The following is a 14,899-nucleotide window of genomic DNA, read 5'->3' on the forward strand; positions in this document are numbered from 1 at the left end:
AGCCATAGAATATGGCTCATGGCAGGGGGAGAAAGAAATACTTACAAGTATGTGGTTATATGAATGCTTACGTCAATCATGTCCTTGAAATTATTATCAACACTGAACAGTGTTTTTGGTACTGTCGTTCAGAAACTTGCTTATTAAATAAGAGTAAATTGCATCACCAAAAATATTTTGTTAATATAGTATCCAAGAGGGATTTCTGATTTCTATCAAAAGTGTATCAATTTCAGACCAGTTCAGAAACTTGAAGCTAAAATGATTATTTTTATACCTGAGTTCATTTTCTGATTTAACAGATAATCCAAAACTCGGGGAATTCACTCTGGCAACGGCCTTGGCCCTGAGTGTTCTGGAATTTGGACCTCCGACATGCCATAATGCAAGAATGAATTGACTAGTTTTGAATCTGCTATTCATTCTGTTGTTTAAAGTGTATCCTGACAACTAATAGAGTCACAAATGGAAAATGTCTATACAACTAAATTAAAGTGCTGTACTTAATGGAAATCTAATATAAAATCAAAATGCTGGAAACAGTTATCAGATCAGACAGCAGCTGCGGAAAGAGATAGTGGGGAAGAAATGTAATTTTAACCCCACTGGATGCCAAATGAGGTGGCTTACCTCAGCATTTATTTGAATTTAATGGTTTTGGGCTAAATTTTGAAGCTTTAGCATATCCAGCGACTAAAGCAAAGTGAGAACTATTGGATTGAGGTAAATACGTTTCTAGAATTTTCCCACACTTCCTATGGCCCCCAAATGAGTCCTGATGGTTGCTATACTCACCCACATGATTGCACAAAACCCCATTACTTTGGCCAGATATTGCACTTTCATGATCTCTACACACCGCATTCTATCCCCCACCCCCCAAAACACCTGAATTGCTGATCCCACTTCCTCTTCTCACCCACTTCTTGTACATGACCTTAAGTCTACTTCAGGCTCTCCGACCTGGCAGCTAACTTGAAAGTGACCAACTGACCAGAAGGAAATTATGGTAAAAGTATCAAACCCAATTCTATCATCAAGTTCTACAGTTCCTTCATCTTTCAACTTTCTAATCTCCCTATAAATTTGGAACTATGAACTCTGTTTCTCCTTTCAAAAATAATGCTAGATGTTGTGTTTTTCATTCATTTTATGTTTTGATTTATCCTTTCTTATGTCCTTTCTTCTTGGCATTCTCAAATCAACCTGTTGAGGTGTGAAACACATCTCTGATACAGCTGAACTTGAACCTGGGTCTTCTGGCTCAGAGACAGAGACACTGCCACTGCACCACAACAGCCCCTTCTTTACTTGTTCTTAGTTAAGTATTAAAGCTAACTTTTGACAGCCCGTCAGTGTTTAATTCTATCATGTAATTTTTGGATCGTGCATGGTTTGAGCGTACTTGAACTTTTCTTTCGCAGTTACTACTGTGGAGGATGTTGTAAATGAGTTTATGTTAAATGAGTTAATGTTTTAATTTTTTTTAAAGCTAATAAATCCTTAGGTTAGCTAATGTTATCAGACTGTTACATGTTCTCTGCTGAGTTGCTTGATAAGCACAGCAGGTCAGGCATCATCCAAGGAGCAGGAGATTAGAAGTTTCATTTCTGATGAAGGGCTTATGCCTGAAGCATGACTCTCCCACTCCCTGGATGCTACCTGACCTGCTGTGCTTTTCTAGTGCCACCCTTTTCAATTCTGACTCTTCAGTATCTGCAGTCCTCCTTTCTCCTGAGTGCCATGATGTCAGCTAGTACAGTGATAGGATACTGCACTTGACTTCAGGATGGCAATTTCGAAAAGGGAAAAGGATTCCTGATTCTATTTGCAATCCCATGAATTTTCTTGAAAATGCATGTGGATGTTGCATGAAGTGAAATTTGGGATCTGCTGTGATGTCTGCTATAGTCTTGCTACCAAATGAATAATAGCCTTAAGGAAAAACTAACAAAAGGATGAGGCACCAAAATCAGTGAAAAGAACAATTGCAGTATTCATTACCAGGAGCTGTTATCCTTGTGTTTAGTTAAAATGCTTTTATTTGTGTTGAAATTAGATTAGTCATTTTGGAGTTGTGCAGAATTTATTAACATTTGAGGACATTTTGGTTAAGATATTTCTTCTTGTCTAAAATTTTGTTTCTTTTTCTTTGCAGGCGACACCTGACCAAACTGTCACTGATATTCAGTCATATGTTGGCAGAGCTGAAAGCTATATTCCAAAATGGAGTGTTCCAGGGGGACACTTTCAGGATCACAAAAGCAGATGCAGCAGATTTCTGGAGGAAAGTTTTTGAAGAAAAGTAAGTTCCTCAGTTTGATACAGTTTAGAGTCCTGAAAATGTGTTGCTGGAAAAGCGCAGCAGGTCAGGCAGCATCCGAGGAGCAGGAGAATCGACGTTTCGGGCTTGAGCCCTTCTTCAGGAATGAGGAAAGTGTACCAAGCAGGCTAAGATAAGAGGTAGGGAGGAGAGACTTGGGGGAGGGGTGTTGGAAATGCGATAGGTGGAAGGAGGTTAAGGTGAGGGTGACAGGCCGGTGTCGGGGTGAGGGCGGAGAGGTCAGGAAGAAGATTGCAGGTTAGGAAGGTGGTGCTGAGTTCCAGGGTTGGGACTGAGAATACCGTTCCAATACCGCACAACCCAGATGGCCTCCTTCTTCAAAGACCACAATTTTACCCCAGACGCGATCGACGATGCTCTCCACCGCATCTCCTCCACTTCCTGCTCCTCCGCCCTAGATCCCCGCCCCTCCAATCCGCCACCAGGACAGAACCCCACTGGTCCTCACCTACCACCCCACCAACCTCCATATACATCGTATCATCCTTCGTCATTTCCGCCACCTCCAAACGGACCCCACCACCAGGGATGTATTTCCCTTCCCTCCCCTATCAGTGTTCCGAAAAGACCACTCCATCTGTGACTCCCTCGTCAGGTCCACATCCCCCCCCCCCCACCAACCCAACCTCCACTCCTGGCACCTTCCCCTGCAACTGCAAGAAATGCAAAACTTGCGCCCACACCTCCCCCTTACATCCCTCCAAGGGCCCAAGGGATCCTTCCATATCCACAACAAATTCACCTGCACCTCCACACACATCATTTACTACATCCGCTGCACCCGATTGTGGCCTCCTCTATATTGGGGAGACAGGCCGCCTACTTGCGGAACGTTTCAGAGAACACCTAGGGGATACCCGGACCAACCAACCCTACCACCCCATGGCTCAACACTTCAACTCCCCCTCCACCAAGGACATGCAGGTCCTTGGACTCCTCCATCGCCAGACCATAGCAACACGACGGCTGGAGGAAGAGCGCCTCATCCTCCGCCTAGGAACCCTCCAACCACAAGGGATGAACTCAGATTTCTCCAGTTTCCTTATTTCCCCTCCCCCCACCTTGTCTCAGTCAAATCTCTCTAACTCCGCACCACCTTCCTAACCTGCAATCATCTTCTTGACCACTCCGCCCTCACCCCCACTCCGGCCTATCACCCTCACCTTGACCTCCTTCCACCTATTGCATTTCCAACACCCCTCCCCCAAGTCCCTCCTCCCTACCTTTTATCTTAGTCCGCTTGGCACACTCTCCTCATTCCTGAAGAAGGGCTCATGCCTGAAACGTCGATTCTCCTGTCCCTTGGATGCTGCCTGACCTGCTGCGCTTTTCCAGCAGCACGTTTTCAGCTCTGATCTGCAGTCCTCACTTTCTCCTAGAACAGCTTAGAATCCTGTCAATTTTCACTTTCAAAACAAAAATCACCCTTTTTTAATGGTATAACTATCTTACTGGCTTGTGTTTTAAGTTCTTAATGAATGGAGCATCATGTAAATTCTATACTCCTCAATTGCAGCAGACAGGCTACCACTGATTTTCCTGTTCTATACCAATTTTTAAAGACATGCATTCCTGCTCTCTTTTTTTCACTGCATTGTTTCATACATGTCATGGTCTTCTCATCAGCAACCCCATCCTGACCACCTGCGTTTAGCTCCAGAGATCTCTGTATGAATTTGTTTTTCACCCATCTCTGTGAAGCCCATTCTCACAGCTGCATGCTACATTTTAAAAATAGTTTTGCATCTCTGGTGGGGTGTGCTTTCAACATGCCGAAGTGTTATGTAAATGCAAACTTCCCCAATCAAACCCTGATGTAGAGAGTGGAATGAAAGACTTGGAGGTTTTACTTTTCTGTATCTCTCACTCCCTCTGCTCTTACCCTCTACTGTTCATTCTATCAAACTTTTGTTTTTTCTTCTCAAATTGAACTATACTTTCTCTTCTCTCCTTTTTGCTGTGTCAGTGTTTTCACATTTCAAGAACAATTTCCTACAATCTAACAATTCATGCTTTGCTTTCCACTGCTCATCATTTCTATTTCATGCAACCATGCTGAGTGCAAATATATTCCCCTTTCCTATTAAGAACAATCAGTCTCTCCCAAAGTGCTCAGTGCTCTCCATTTTCTCTGTACAAAGTGCTTTGTTTCCTCCACACCTATCTCCCCTCCCCCCCAGCCCCCTCACACCACCCTGCTGCCCAAGAAAAAAAAGTTACTCTGTACTTTCCCTCCTCACACCCCACAGACTCCTCCAAACTTTCTTCTCTCTATTGGTCAATTTGTTCTGAATCATCAATTCCCCCTCAGCACTGCCAGATTCCAGCCGTTGATACTTTCAAGCTCAACATAGCTGTTGATCAAATCAAAATTGCTCCCCAATACTAAAAAAAAGTCTAGATCCTCATTTTATTCCATTTAAAACTGAGATCCCCACATTACTCATTATTTATTATCACAAAACACCAGGAATGTTCTCTTCTTCCATGTTCTTTTCCAATTGTTACCATAATCCTGCTATCTACTTAAAATTAAGAGCATCTAGTTACTATTTTGTTCTGTACCGTGGGTTTCAGAAAAAGTGCACAGTCTTAAAGAAGGTGGTTGTAGTCATCATTGAAGAGGTGTTGGACCATAAAGCCTAAAGTTTATGTTGACTTTCATCCTCTTGGGTATAACTGTAGTCCTAATCTCGATATTTTGCACATTTCTTTGCTCTAAAAATTTATTTCATGGCACATGGGTATCGCTGGCTAGGCCATTATGGTTGCCCATTGTTAATTGCTCTGGAAAAGATTGTTCAGCTACCTTCAGTCTCTTGAACCTTTGTAGCCCATGTGTTATAGGTAAACTTGCATGATTTTCAGAAGGGAGTTCCAGGATCTTAGCCCAATGACAATGAAGAAATGACAGTTTAGTTCCAAGTTTGTGTGGTGTATGGCCCAGTGAGAGGTCGTGACAACAATAAACAGGAAAATAATTGAACAGGTTCAAGTCGTTTAAGGAAATTGTTTATGATTATAGATTTCCATAACTATTAAATAAATTCATGCAATCAGGTCTTTACAAAAATGTCTTTGATGCATTTTGTTAATTAAAGGGACTTTGGATTTTTTACATCCAAGATTCCTGGCATTGTCTTAATTTAACATCTCAACAAAAATAAAATGCTGTTGTGTAGAACTTCCTTGGTAATGTACTGTCTGGATTATGAGCTCAAGTCCTGGAGTGGGGCTTGAACCTATGACCTTCTATTTCAAAGGAGTGAAGAATCAATTCATATCAACTCTAGTAAAAAACAAAAGCCATTGTTTCACTGTAAAATAAAACAGCCCACCAGCAAGATAGAAATAGAAAATGTAATTGCTGTACCTTACACTCAAGTATTTGTTTGAAAGCAGTTGTTAAATGGCTTGCACCAGCAGCTTCCTGGGTGTGGGAGCACAGAGCATGCACTTATTCATCAAACCAGCTGCACTCCCACTCTTGCCGTCCTTTCATAAAATGTGCTAATCTTTCTTTAGCGGTCCTGGTCTTAATTTGGAGTCCTTCATTCGAAACAGAATCTCATAGTGGCAAACAATGACTATTTTTGTTTATTAATCTGTAATTGTGAAGGGATGCCAAACAAAGAAATATTAAAAGTTTAATCAGTGGTGTTCTCCCTGGAATATAAAGATCTGTTTAGTATTTTAACTTGTTGAGTGAGGTTATTTTGTATGTACTTACTATTTTGTAACGGCAAATCTATTTGACAAAATAAATCCCATTCTTCATATGAAGTAAAAGACCTTAAGTTTCCAATATTGTGTTGAGACCTGTTCATTAGATGGTTGCATGCAGTGGAGTGATAATTATATTCCTGCAAACTTTAGGAAAACTTCAGTCACAAAAGGAAATATTGATTTGGTTTATATGTTCAAAGGATGTGAACATTGCTGGCCAGGCTAGCATTTGTTGCCCATTCATACTTGCTTTGGAGAGGGATAATATGTGACTTGGAGGGGAACTTGCATATTGTATGGATCTGCTACTCTTGCCTGCCAAATGGTAGAGACGCTTGGTGAGGTACTCCAGTGTATCTTATACATAGCACACACTGCTGCCACTGTGTTGGAAATGGAGTGAAGATTTAAAGTGGTTTACAGAACAGCAGACAAGGATGTTGCTCTCTCCTGAATGTTTCAATCTTTTTGAACATTGTTGGATCTGCGCTAGTACAGACAATTAGAGAATATTCCATTCCACTCTTGACTTGTGCATTGTAGATTGTGAACAGTTATTAGCTGCAGAATTCCTTGTCTCTAATCTCTTGTAGCCACAATACTTCTTTGGTTAGTCGGTCCACTCCAGCTTTTGATTGGTGGTAACCCCCAGGATGGTAGATGCTACCTGACATTAGAGCCAAATATAGTATAGTATACGACTACAAAGGCTGTTTTTAGTACAGAGAAGCTTAATAATTTGGTAATTTAGAATTTGTGTGTTGGCGAAAAGGACATATTTTGTTGTAGCTTTTCACCTTGCACTCATTAGGACAATTTGCAAGATTCAAAGAAGCAACCAACATTTATACTGCATGAGAGGGAAGTGTTGGATGGTTAATAAGTGGACTCTGATAGGGGCACTACCATGGAGAAGACACCAATTAATGCTAATTTTTAGAACTTTAAACCAGGCAGATTTGATTCTGATGAGCCATGAATGGCTGTTGCCTATTTTGCTGAGTTGAAACAAGTGTAGTGAATGTACATGTTCTTTGTCTGCAAAGAACAGGACCTGTGCATTAATATTCGTATCTAACCATGGTAGGGTGGTGAACAGACAAGATTTTGGATTTTGGCTGTAATGAAAAGCTAAGAAAATTCAACTTGTTTTTTATTTATGGAGGTGTGAAACATAAATGTGATCTAAATTTTGTAACATAAAGGTAGCTAAAAGCAGACATGAAGTTGAAGCATTTCTCTTGAACTCCTCAAGACTGAAATGTAAGAAACCAACCATAGAAAGGAAATGATAAGTCATATGGCCTGAGAAAAGGATGACGATTGGACAATCATGGCATAGAGATGCAGCTGAGATTGTTAACTGTTTTAGTTAACCGATTCATTCCAAACCAGGTAAGTCAATTGTGATTGATTGGAGTGTTGCCAAGGCGATACTCCTGGGATTGGCTTTTTCTAGAGCACTTTTCTTAATGAAAGAAAATGTCATCAAGGAGCTCTAGCAAAACTAGAATCAATGGGTATCGGGGACAAACTCTCCAATGGTTGGAAACACACCTTGTAAGTGGATAAATGGTTAATGGTTTTTTTAGATTAGATTAGATTACTTAGTGTGGAAACAGGCCCTTCGGCTCAACAAGTCCACACCGACCCGTCGAAGCGCAACCCACCCATTCCCCTACATTCACCCCTTTACCTAACACTACGGGCAATTTAGCATGGCCAATTTACTTGACCTGCACATCTTTGGACTGTGGGAGGAAACCGGAGCACCCGGAGGAAATCCACGCAGACACTGAGAATGTGCAAATTCCACACAGTCAGTTGCCTGAGTTGGGAAATGAACCCGGGTCTCTGGCGCTGTGAGGCAGCAGTGCTAACCACTGTGCCACCGTGCCGCCCATTGTTGGAGGTCAGTCACCTCAGCTTCAGGATATCTCTGTAGGAGTTCCCTATGTTAGTGCACTCGGCCCAACCATCTTCAACTGCTTGATCAATGACTTTCCCTGCATCATAAGGTCAGAATTGGGGATGTTCACCAATTATTGCACAATTTGTGGCGACTCAGTTGTTGAAGCAGTCAATATTCAAATGCAAAAAGATGTGGACAATATCCAGGCTTGGGCTGGCAAGTGGCAAGTAACATTCGTACCACATAAATGCCAGGCTATGTCCATCGCCAATAAGAGGCAATGTAACCATTGCCCTTTAACAGCCAATCACTGAATCCATACTATCAACATCCTGGCAGTTATCATTGATCAGAAATTCCATTGGACTTGCCACATAAACATGGTGGAAACAAGAACAAGAAAGAAGCTAGGTATATTGTGGGAAGTAACTAACCACCTGACTCCCCGAAACCTGTTCACCATCTACAAGGCAGGAGTGTGATGGAATACTCTCCACTTGCCTGGATGGGGACAGCTCCAACAATATTCATGAAGCTTGACACCATGCAGACATCCAGTTGATTAGCACTACATCCAAAAGCATCCATTTCCTCTTCCACTAATGCTTAGTAGCAAGAGATGCACTGCAGGAGTTCACCAAACATCCTCAGGCAGCACCTTCCAAACCCATAACCACTCCTATCTTGAGAACAAGGGCAGCAGAAACATGGGAATATCACCATCTTCAAATTCTTCTCCAAGCTACTCACCATCCTGATTAGGAAATATATCCCTGTTCCTTCATTGTTGCTGGGTCAAAATCCTGCAATTCCCTCCCCAATGGCATTGTGTGGTAACCCACAGCAGGTGGACTTCAGCATGCAGGAAGGCATCTCAACCCCACCTTGTAAAGGGGCAACTAGTGATGGGCAATTATTGCTGGCCAGCCAGCTAATCGCACATCCCACAAATTAATTTTTTAAAAAATTGTTTGCTAACAATGATAAATAGTTGCTTGGTAGTACAGAACTTAAAATAACTGTACTGCTGAAAAGAATTATCAAATGAGTTAGAAGCCAAATTTATTCACACTAATTTACCTAAGGAATGTGTTGGAGTAACTCTCAGCAAATATTAATTGTGAAGGGTATGAAAAGTTTTTTTAAAATCAGGAAGTTGGGATAAATGTGGAACATTGGTCCAACCATGACAAATGCTGACTTTTGGTTACCAGTGAAAACTAAGTGCAGAGGGCAGGGTACATTTTGATCAATACACAATTAATTTATGGAAGAAATGATTGAATAATGCAGTCAGCAAATATTTAATGGTGTTAAAATCAGTCAAAAATGCTGGACTTGTTCAAACTAATGGTCTTTGTTTAACCGTTGTTATATTCTTAAATATAGATTTCATCGGGTTTAGCTTTGCAATGAAGGAGTAAGAAGTTTACAAATGGAAATGGATAAGTTCAGCGAATGGGCAAAATTTGACTTGAAGCTTAACCTGGACGAGTGTAAAGTTATCCATTTTGGTCAGAGTAGAAAGGCCATGTTATCTAAATGGAGAAAAACTTCATAGTGCTTTGGTGTAGAGAGATCGGGGTGTGTTCATGCATGAATTGCAGAAAATTAGTGTGCAGATACAGCAGGTAATAAAGAAAGCAAATGGAATCTTGGCATTTATTGTTGAAGGAATAGAGTGTAGAAGTAGGGAAGTGTTGTGGTAACTGAATAAGGCTTTAGTGAGACTGCACTAATGTCAAAAACAGTTTGGTCCCCTTACTTGATGAGAGATGTAGTTTGTGTTGGAAGTTTGTTCAGAGGAGGTTGATCATAGATTGATTCCAGAGATGAGGGGTTTGTCTTGTGATGAGAGAGAGCAGTTTTGGCATACATTTTCTGGTGTCTAGAAGAATGAGAAGCGATCTAGTTGGGGTACCTAAGATTCTGAAGGGATTGTCAAATTAGATTTAAGATGTTTCCTCATTTGGGGCAATCTAGAACAAGAGGTCATAGTTTTCAGATAAGGGGTAGCAGGTTTTAAACAGTGAATTCCTTCCCTCAAAAAGTTGTGAATTCACTGCTATAGAGTGTGGTGGTTGCTGGGATATTGAGGGAGTTAAGGAGGAGTTAGACAATTTTTTAATTAGTAATGGGTTAAAGGGGATATGGAGAACAGGCAAGAAACTGGAGTTGAGGCTGAGATGAGAACAGCCATTATTGTACCAACTGGCAGAGCAGGCTTGAGGGGCTAAGTTGTCTACTGCTATTCCTATGTGACGTTTTAAGCAGTTCAATCTGATTACTGGAGGTACAACTTTTGAATTTTAACTCTGATTAACACCCTGACAATTCTGATATTTTCTATCATTGTAAATGTGCACCTGTTCTGATTAGCTCCCTGTTGTAGAAATGCATTAAGGTGAATATGTGGCACGCCATCTGATTTTTTTCCCTCCTCTCTAGTGTGCTGCATAATTCTTCTCAATAAATTTATTTTCTATTTGCTAAGGTTCATTTAACCTTGCTTTGAGTGATTCTCCAGAGATAGGTAACTAAACTCCAGCAACAAAATTTTGACTTTTAGTCATTTTGCCTCCTCTGGTTTTCATTGAGCACTTTTCAAATGTTTTGCATATTTTGGTTAGGTTTTCTCTGAAACTGATGAATAGATATTGTGTCGTCTGCATGCTTTGGTTTATAAACCAATCTTTGATTAATTTAAGTAGTCCCCTCAACTCATTTCTGTATGTCAACGCAAAAAATGCTGCGTCTATCGCGATATACAGTAACAAGGGAATTCCTTTATCTTGATCACTAGCATATTATTGACAATAAGCTGAAATCATGATCTTTAAATTTTGATATTATCTTTTCAGTGCTCCTTGAGACTGTGAATCATAAATTATTTTATTCCCACTAGCTTTCGGAACTTTGTACACCCCAGTCTAACACGGCATCTCCAAATCATATATTATTTGCAGTCTGTTCATTATTTCACTGAATATTCTTGACATAAATTTTAACCATGATCTGATTGTATTTCTTTGTTTACAAGATATAGATTGCCCAATCAAACCAAGTTCTCGGCTAGCATTTTAGTTCTAATTTTCTCCAAACGACTGTTTCAGAAATGTTGTTGAAGCATCCCTAATTATTAAAATATATTTCCCTGCAAGACATATATACCATTTTGGATACTGTCAAGAAGAATAGCCTCTAGGGATAACAGCAACAGCCAAATTCATGGCATCGTGATTGGCTCTGCTGCAGAGGGAGAAAGAAATAGGCATAGAAATGCAGTAGTTATAGGGGATTCAATCATAAGGGGAGTAGACAGGCGTTTCTGTGGCCACAAATGATAGGTGTGTTACCACTGGTGCTGTATCCTGGATGTCTTGGAGTGGTTGCAGTACATTCTGGAGGGGGAGGGTAAACAGACAGGTTGTGGTACATGTTGGTACTGACAACATAGGTTTAAAAAAAAGGGATGAGGTAATAAAAGCAGAATAAAGAGAATTAGGAAGAAAGCAGAAATGTCCAGGATTACTGCTAGTGCCGCAAGCTAATCAGAGTAAAGACAGCAAGATATATAGGATGAACACGTGGCTGAAAAGGCGGTATAATGGGGAGGGTTTCACAATCATGGGGCATTGGGACTGGTTCTTGGGGGAGATGAGACCTGTACAAAGTGGGCGGGTTACAACTGGGCAAAGCTGGGACTGATGTCCTTGGGCGATACTTAGTTGAGTGGTGGCAGGGAAATGGAAATCAAAAGAATAGGACAGTAGATACAAAAGTTGAGGAAGGGGTAGAAACCAGGGCAAACATGACTCAGAACAGACAGGGAAATACTGTTGAAAAGAGCAGGCGAAGTGGTCTGAAATGCATCTGTTTCACTGAGAGAAGTATAATAGTCAAGGTAGATGAACTCCGAGCTTTGGTTCATACTTGGAACAATGACATTTATTGCGATTATGGAGACTTGGCTGGAAGAGGGACAGGACTGGCAGCTGAATGTCCCAGAATTGAGACGTTTCAGGTGTGCTAGAAAGGGATGTAAAGGGGATGGGGGGAATACATCAGAGGGCACATGCAGCGGTGCAGTATGGGTGTAACTCCGAACTAGGAAAGTTGAAATCACAAATGTGTTTTCCTCGAATTCCAGGAGCAATAATTACTGTTTTGTATGCTATTGCATTATTTTGGAATTGTGGGGGAAAAAAAGTCAAAACAATGGCACTTTTAAAAGGGAGAAGGACAGACAATAGGCAGCACCTGGTCTGTGCAGGAGAGAAGGAGAGAAAGAAACCTATGCTGCTAACTGACACAGCAGTGAATCTGCACAGTTGCTACCTTTGCTGTTTGAATTCAGGTATCGCTGGATATCGGAGTGCGTCGAGGAAAACTTGAACAGCGAAATTCACAAATGACCTTGAAGGAAGAGGTTTGGGAGAGGTCACAGCACAGAAATAGATAAATGAATAGTTTTAAGAATAGTGTTGCTGTTATTCTGTAATAGTGAGTAGAGTGGATTCTTTCTTGATCATATGTTTTATTGAGATATGTCTCTTAAGTCATCAGTATTAAATTAGCCTGGAGCAGTGTTTTGTAGAGGAATAAGATGGTATTATTTTCTGGGTGTATAGATTGGAAGAAGCAAAAAAGGCTTTTAGTAGATTGATGTGCTCTTCTTGTTGGATGTGGGAGTTTAGGGAGAGTTTACATGTTACTGCGGACTATATCTGCAATAAATGCCATTGGTTGGGAGGGACGGTTAGAGGCAATGAGAAATTTACAAGAGCAAAGAGTGTGATGGATAGCAGTTATAGTAAGTGAGCAAAGCTACAGATGCAATCACATAGATGGGTTAACTCCAGGAAAGGTAAGAAAGGTAAGCATTAGTGCAGGAGTCTTCTGTCTCTATCCCCATTTCAGACGAGTATGCTATTTTGGAAAATGTGTGGGGTAATGGATTCTCAGGGGAATGGAGCCAAGTTTCTGGTATTAAGACAGGCTCTAATGTAATGAGGGGTATGTTGGGTTCCAAGCAATCGATTGTGGTAGGGGACTGTTTAGTCATAGGCACAGACATTTCTGTTGCCAGCAGCGAAAAATCAGAATGGTATGTTGCCTCCCTCGTGCCAGGATCAAGGATGTCACAGAGAGGGCGCAGAATGTTCTGAAAGGGGAGAGGGACCAGCAGGAGGTCATTGTACACACTGGAATCAATGACATAGGAAGGGATGAGATCAGATTCTGAAGGGAGAATCTAGAAAGTTAGGCAGGAATTTAAAAAGGAGTTCCTCGAGAGTCGTAATATTTGGATCACTTCTGGGTGAGGGTAGGAATAGGAGGAGAGTGCAGATGAATGCATGGCTGAGGAGCTGGTGTATGGGTGGAGGATTCACATTTTTGGATCATTGGAATCTTTTCTGGGGTAGGAGGATGGATTGCACCTGAATTGGAAGGGATCTAATATCCAGGCAGGGAGATTTGCTGGAGCTGCTTAGGAGGATTTATACTAGTAAGGTGGGGGGTGGGGGTGGGGAGGTGGAGGTGGACTCAGGGAGATGCTGAGGAAAGAGATCAATCTGAGACTGATACAGTTGAGAAAAGAAGCGAGTGAAACAGTCAGGGCAGGGAGGGACAAATCAGAGAACAAGGTAGGACTGATAAATTAAACTGCATTTATTTCCATGCAAGAGACCTAATAGAACTCAGTGAATGGTTAGGAACATGGGATTGGGATACCATAGCAATTACAGATATGTGGCTCAGGGATGGACAGGACTGGCAGCTTAATGTTCCAGGATACAAATGCGACAGAAAGGGAGACAAGAGAGAGGTGGGCGTGGCGTTTTTTGATAAGGGAGAGTGATAATGTTGTATTTAGGGAGGATATTCCTGGGAATACATCTAGGGAAGTTATTTGGGTGGAACTGAAATAAGAAAGGGATGATCACCTTATTGGGATTGTATTATAGATGCCCTATTAGTCCGAGGGAAATTGAGAAACAAATTTGTTAGGAGATCTCAGTTATGTGCAAAAATAATAGGGTGGTTATGGTCGGGGATTTTAACTTTCCAAACTGGGACTGCCATCGTGTTAAGGGTTTAGATGGAGAGGAATTTGTTAAGCGTGTACAGGAAAATTTTCTGATTCAGTATGTGGATGTACCTCCTAGAGAAGGTGCAAAACTTGACCTACTCTTGGGAAATAAGGCAGGGCAGGTGACTGTGGTATCAGTAGGGGCTAACCATCATAATTCTATTAGTTTTAAAATATTGATAGACCAGATCTAAAAGTTGAAGATCTAAATGGGAGGAAGACTAATTTTGACAGAATTAGGCAAGGACTTTCAAAAGCTGATTGGGGGCAGATGCTTGCAGGTAAAAGGACGGCTGGAAAATGTGAAGCCTTTAAAAATTAGATAACAAGAGTTCAGAGACAATAAATTCCTGTTAGGGTGAATGGAAAGGTGAGTAGGTGTAGCTGGTAGGAAGTGGTGGAGGTTGGAACAATTGCAACATTTAAAAGGAATCTGGATGGGTATATGAATAGGAAGGGTTTGGAGGAATATGGGCCTGTTGCTGGCAGGTGGGGCTACATTAGGTTGAGTTATCATGCTGGATATCTGAAGAAATTGAGGGTTTGGTTAAGAAAAAGAAGGAAGCATGTGAGAGGTATAGACAGGATAGATTGAGTGAATCCTTAGAGTATAAAGGCAGTAGGAGTATACTTAAGAGAAAAATCAGGAGGGCAAAAAGAGGGCATGCAATAACTTTGGCAAATAGGGTTAAGGAAAATCTGAAGGGTTTTTACAAATATGTTAAGGACAAAAGGGTAACTAGGGAGAGAATAGGGCTCCTCAAAGATCAGCAAGGTAGCCTTTGGGAGGAACCGCAGGAGATGGGGGAGATACTCAATGAGC

General features: G+C 41.3%; 1 protein-coding gene across 3 annotated transcripts in view; it reads left to right on the top strand.

Annotated features, from left to right (window-relative positions):
- cbl (Cbl proto-oncogene, E3 ubiquitin protein ligase) overlaps positions 1 to 14,899 on the top strand; it is a 231,039-nt gene that overhangs the window by 111,759 nt on the left and 104,381 nt on the right. For all 3 annotated transcript variants that reach the window (XM_060847082.1, XM_060847084.1, XM_060847085.1), the window contains exon 3: positions 2,159 to 2,305. In XM_060847082.1, coding sequence (XP_060703065.1) covers positions 2,159 to 2,305 — 147 coding nt within the window. The remainder of the gene's footprint in view (positions 1 to 2,158; positions 2,306 to 14,899) is intronic.

This window comes from Hemiscyllium ocellatum, chromosome 29 (genome assembly GCF_020745735.1).
Source record: "Hemiscyllium ocellatum isolate sHemOce1 chromosome 29, sHemOce1.pat.X.cur, whole genome shotgun sequence".
NCBI classification, from domain to species: domain Eukaryota; kingdom Metazoa; phylum Chordata; class Chondrichthyes; order Orectolobiformes; family Hemiscylliidae; genus Hemiscyllium; species Hemiscyllium ocellatum.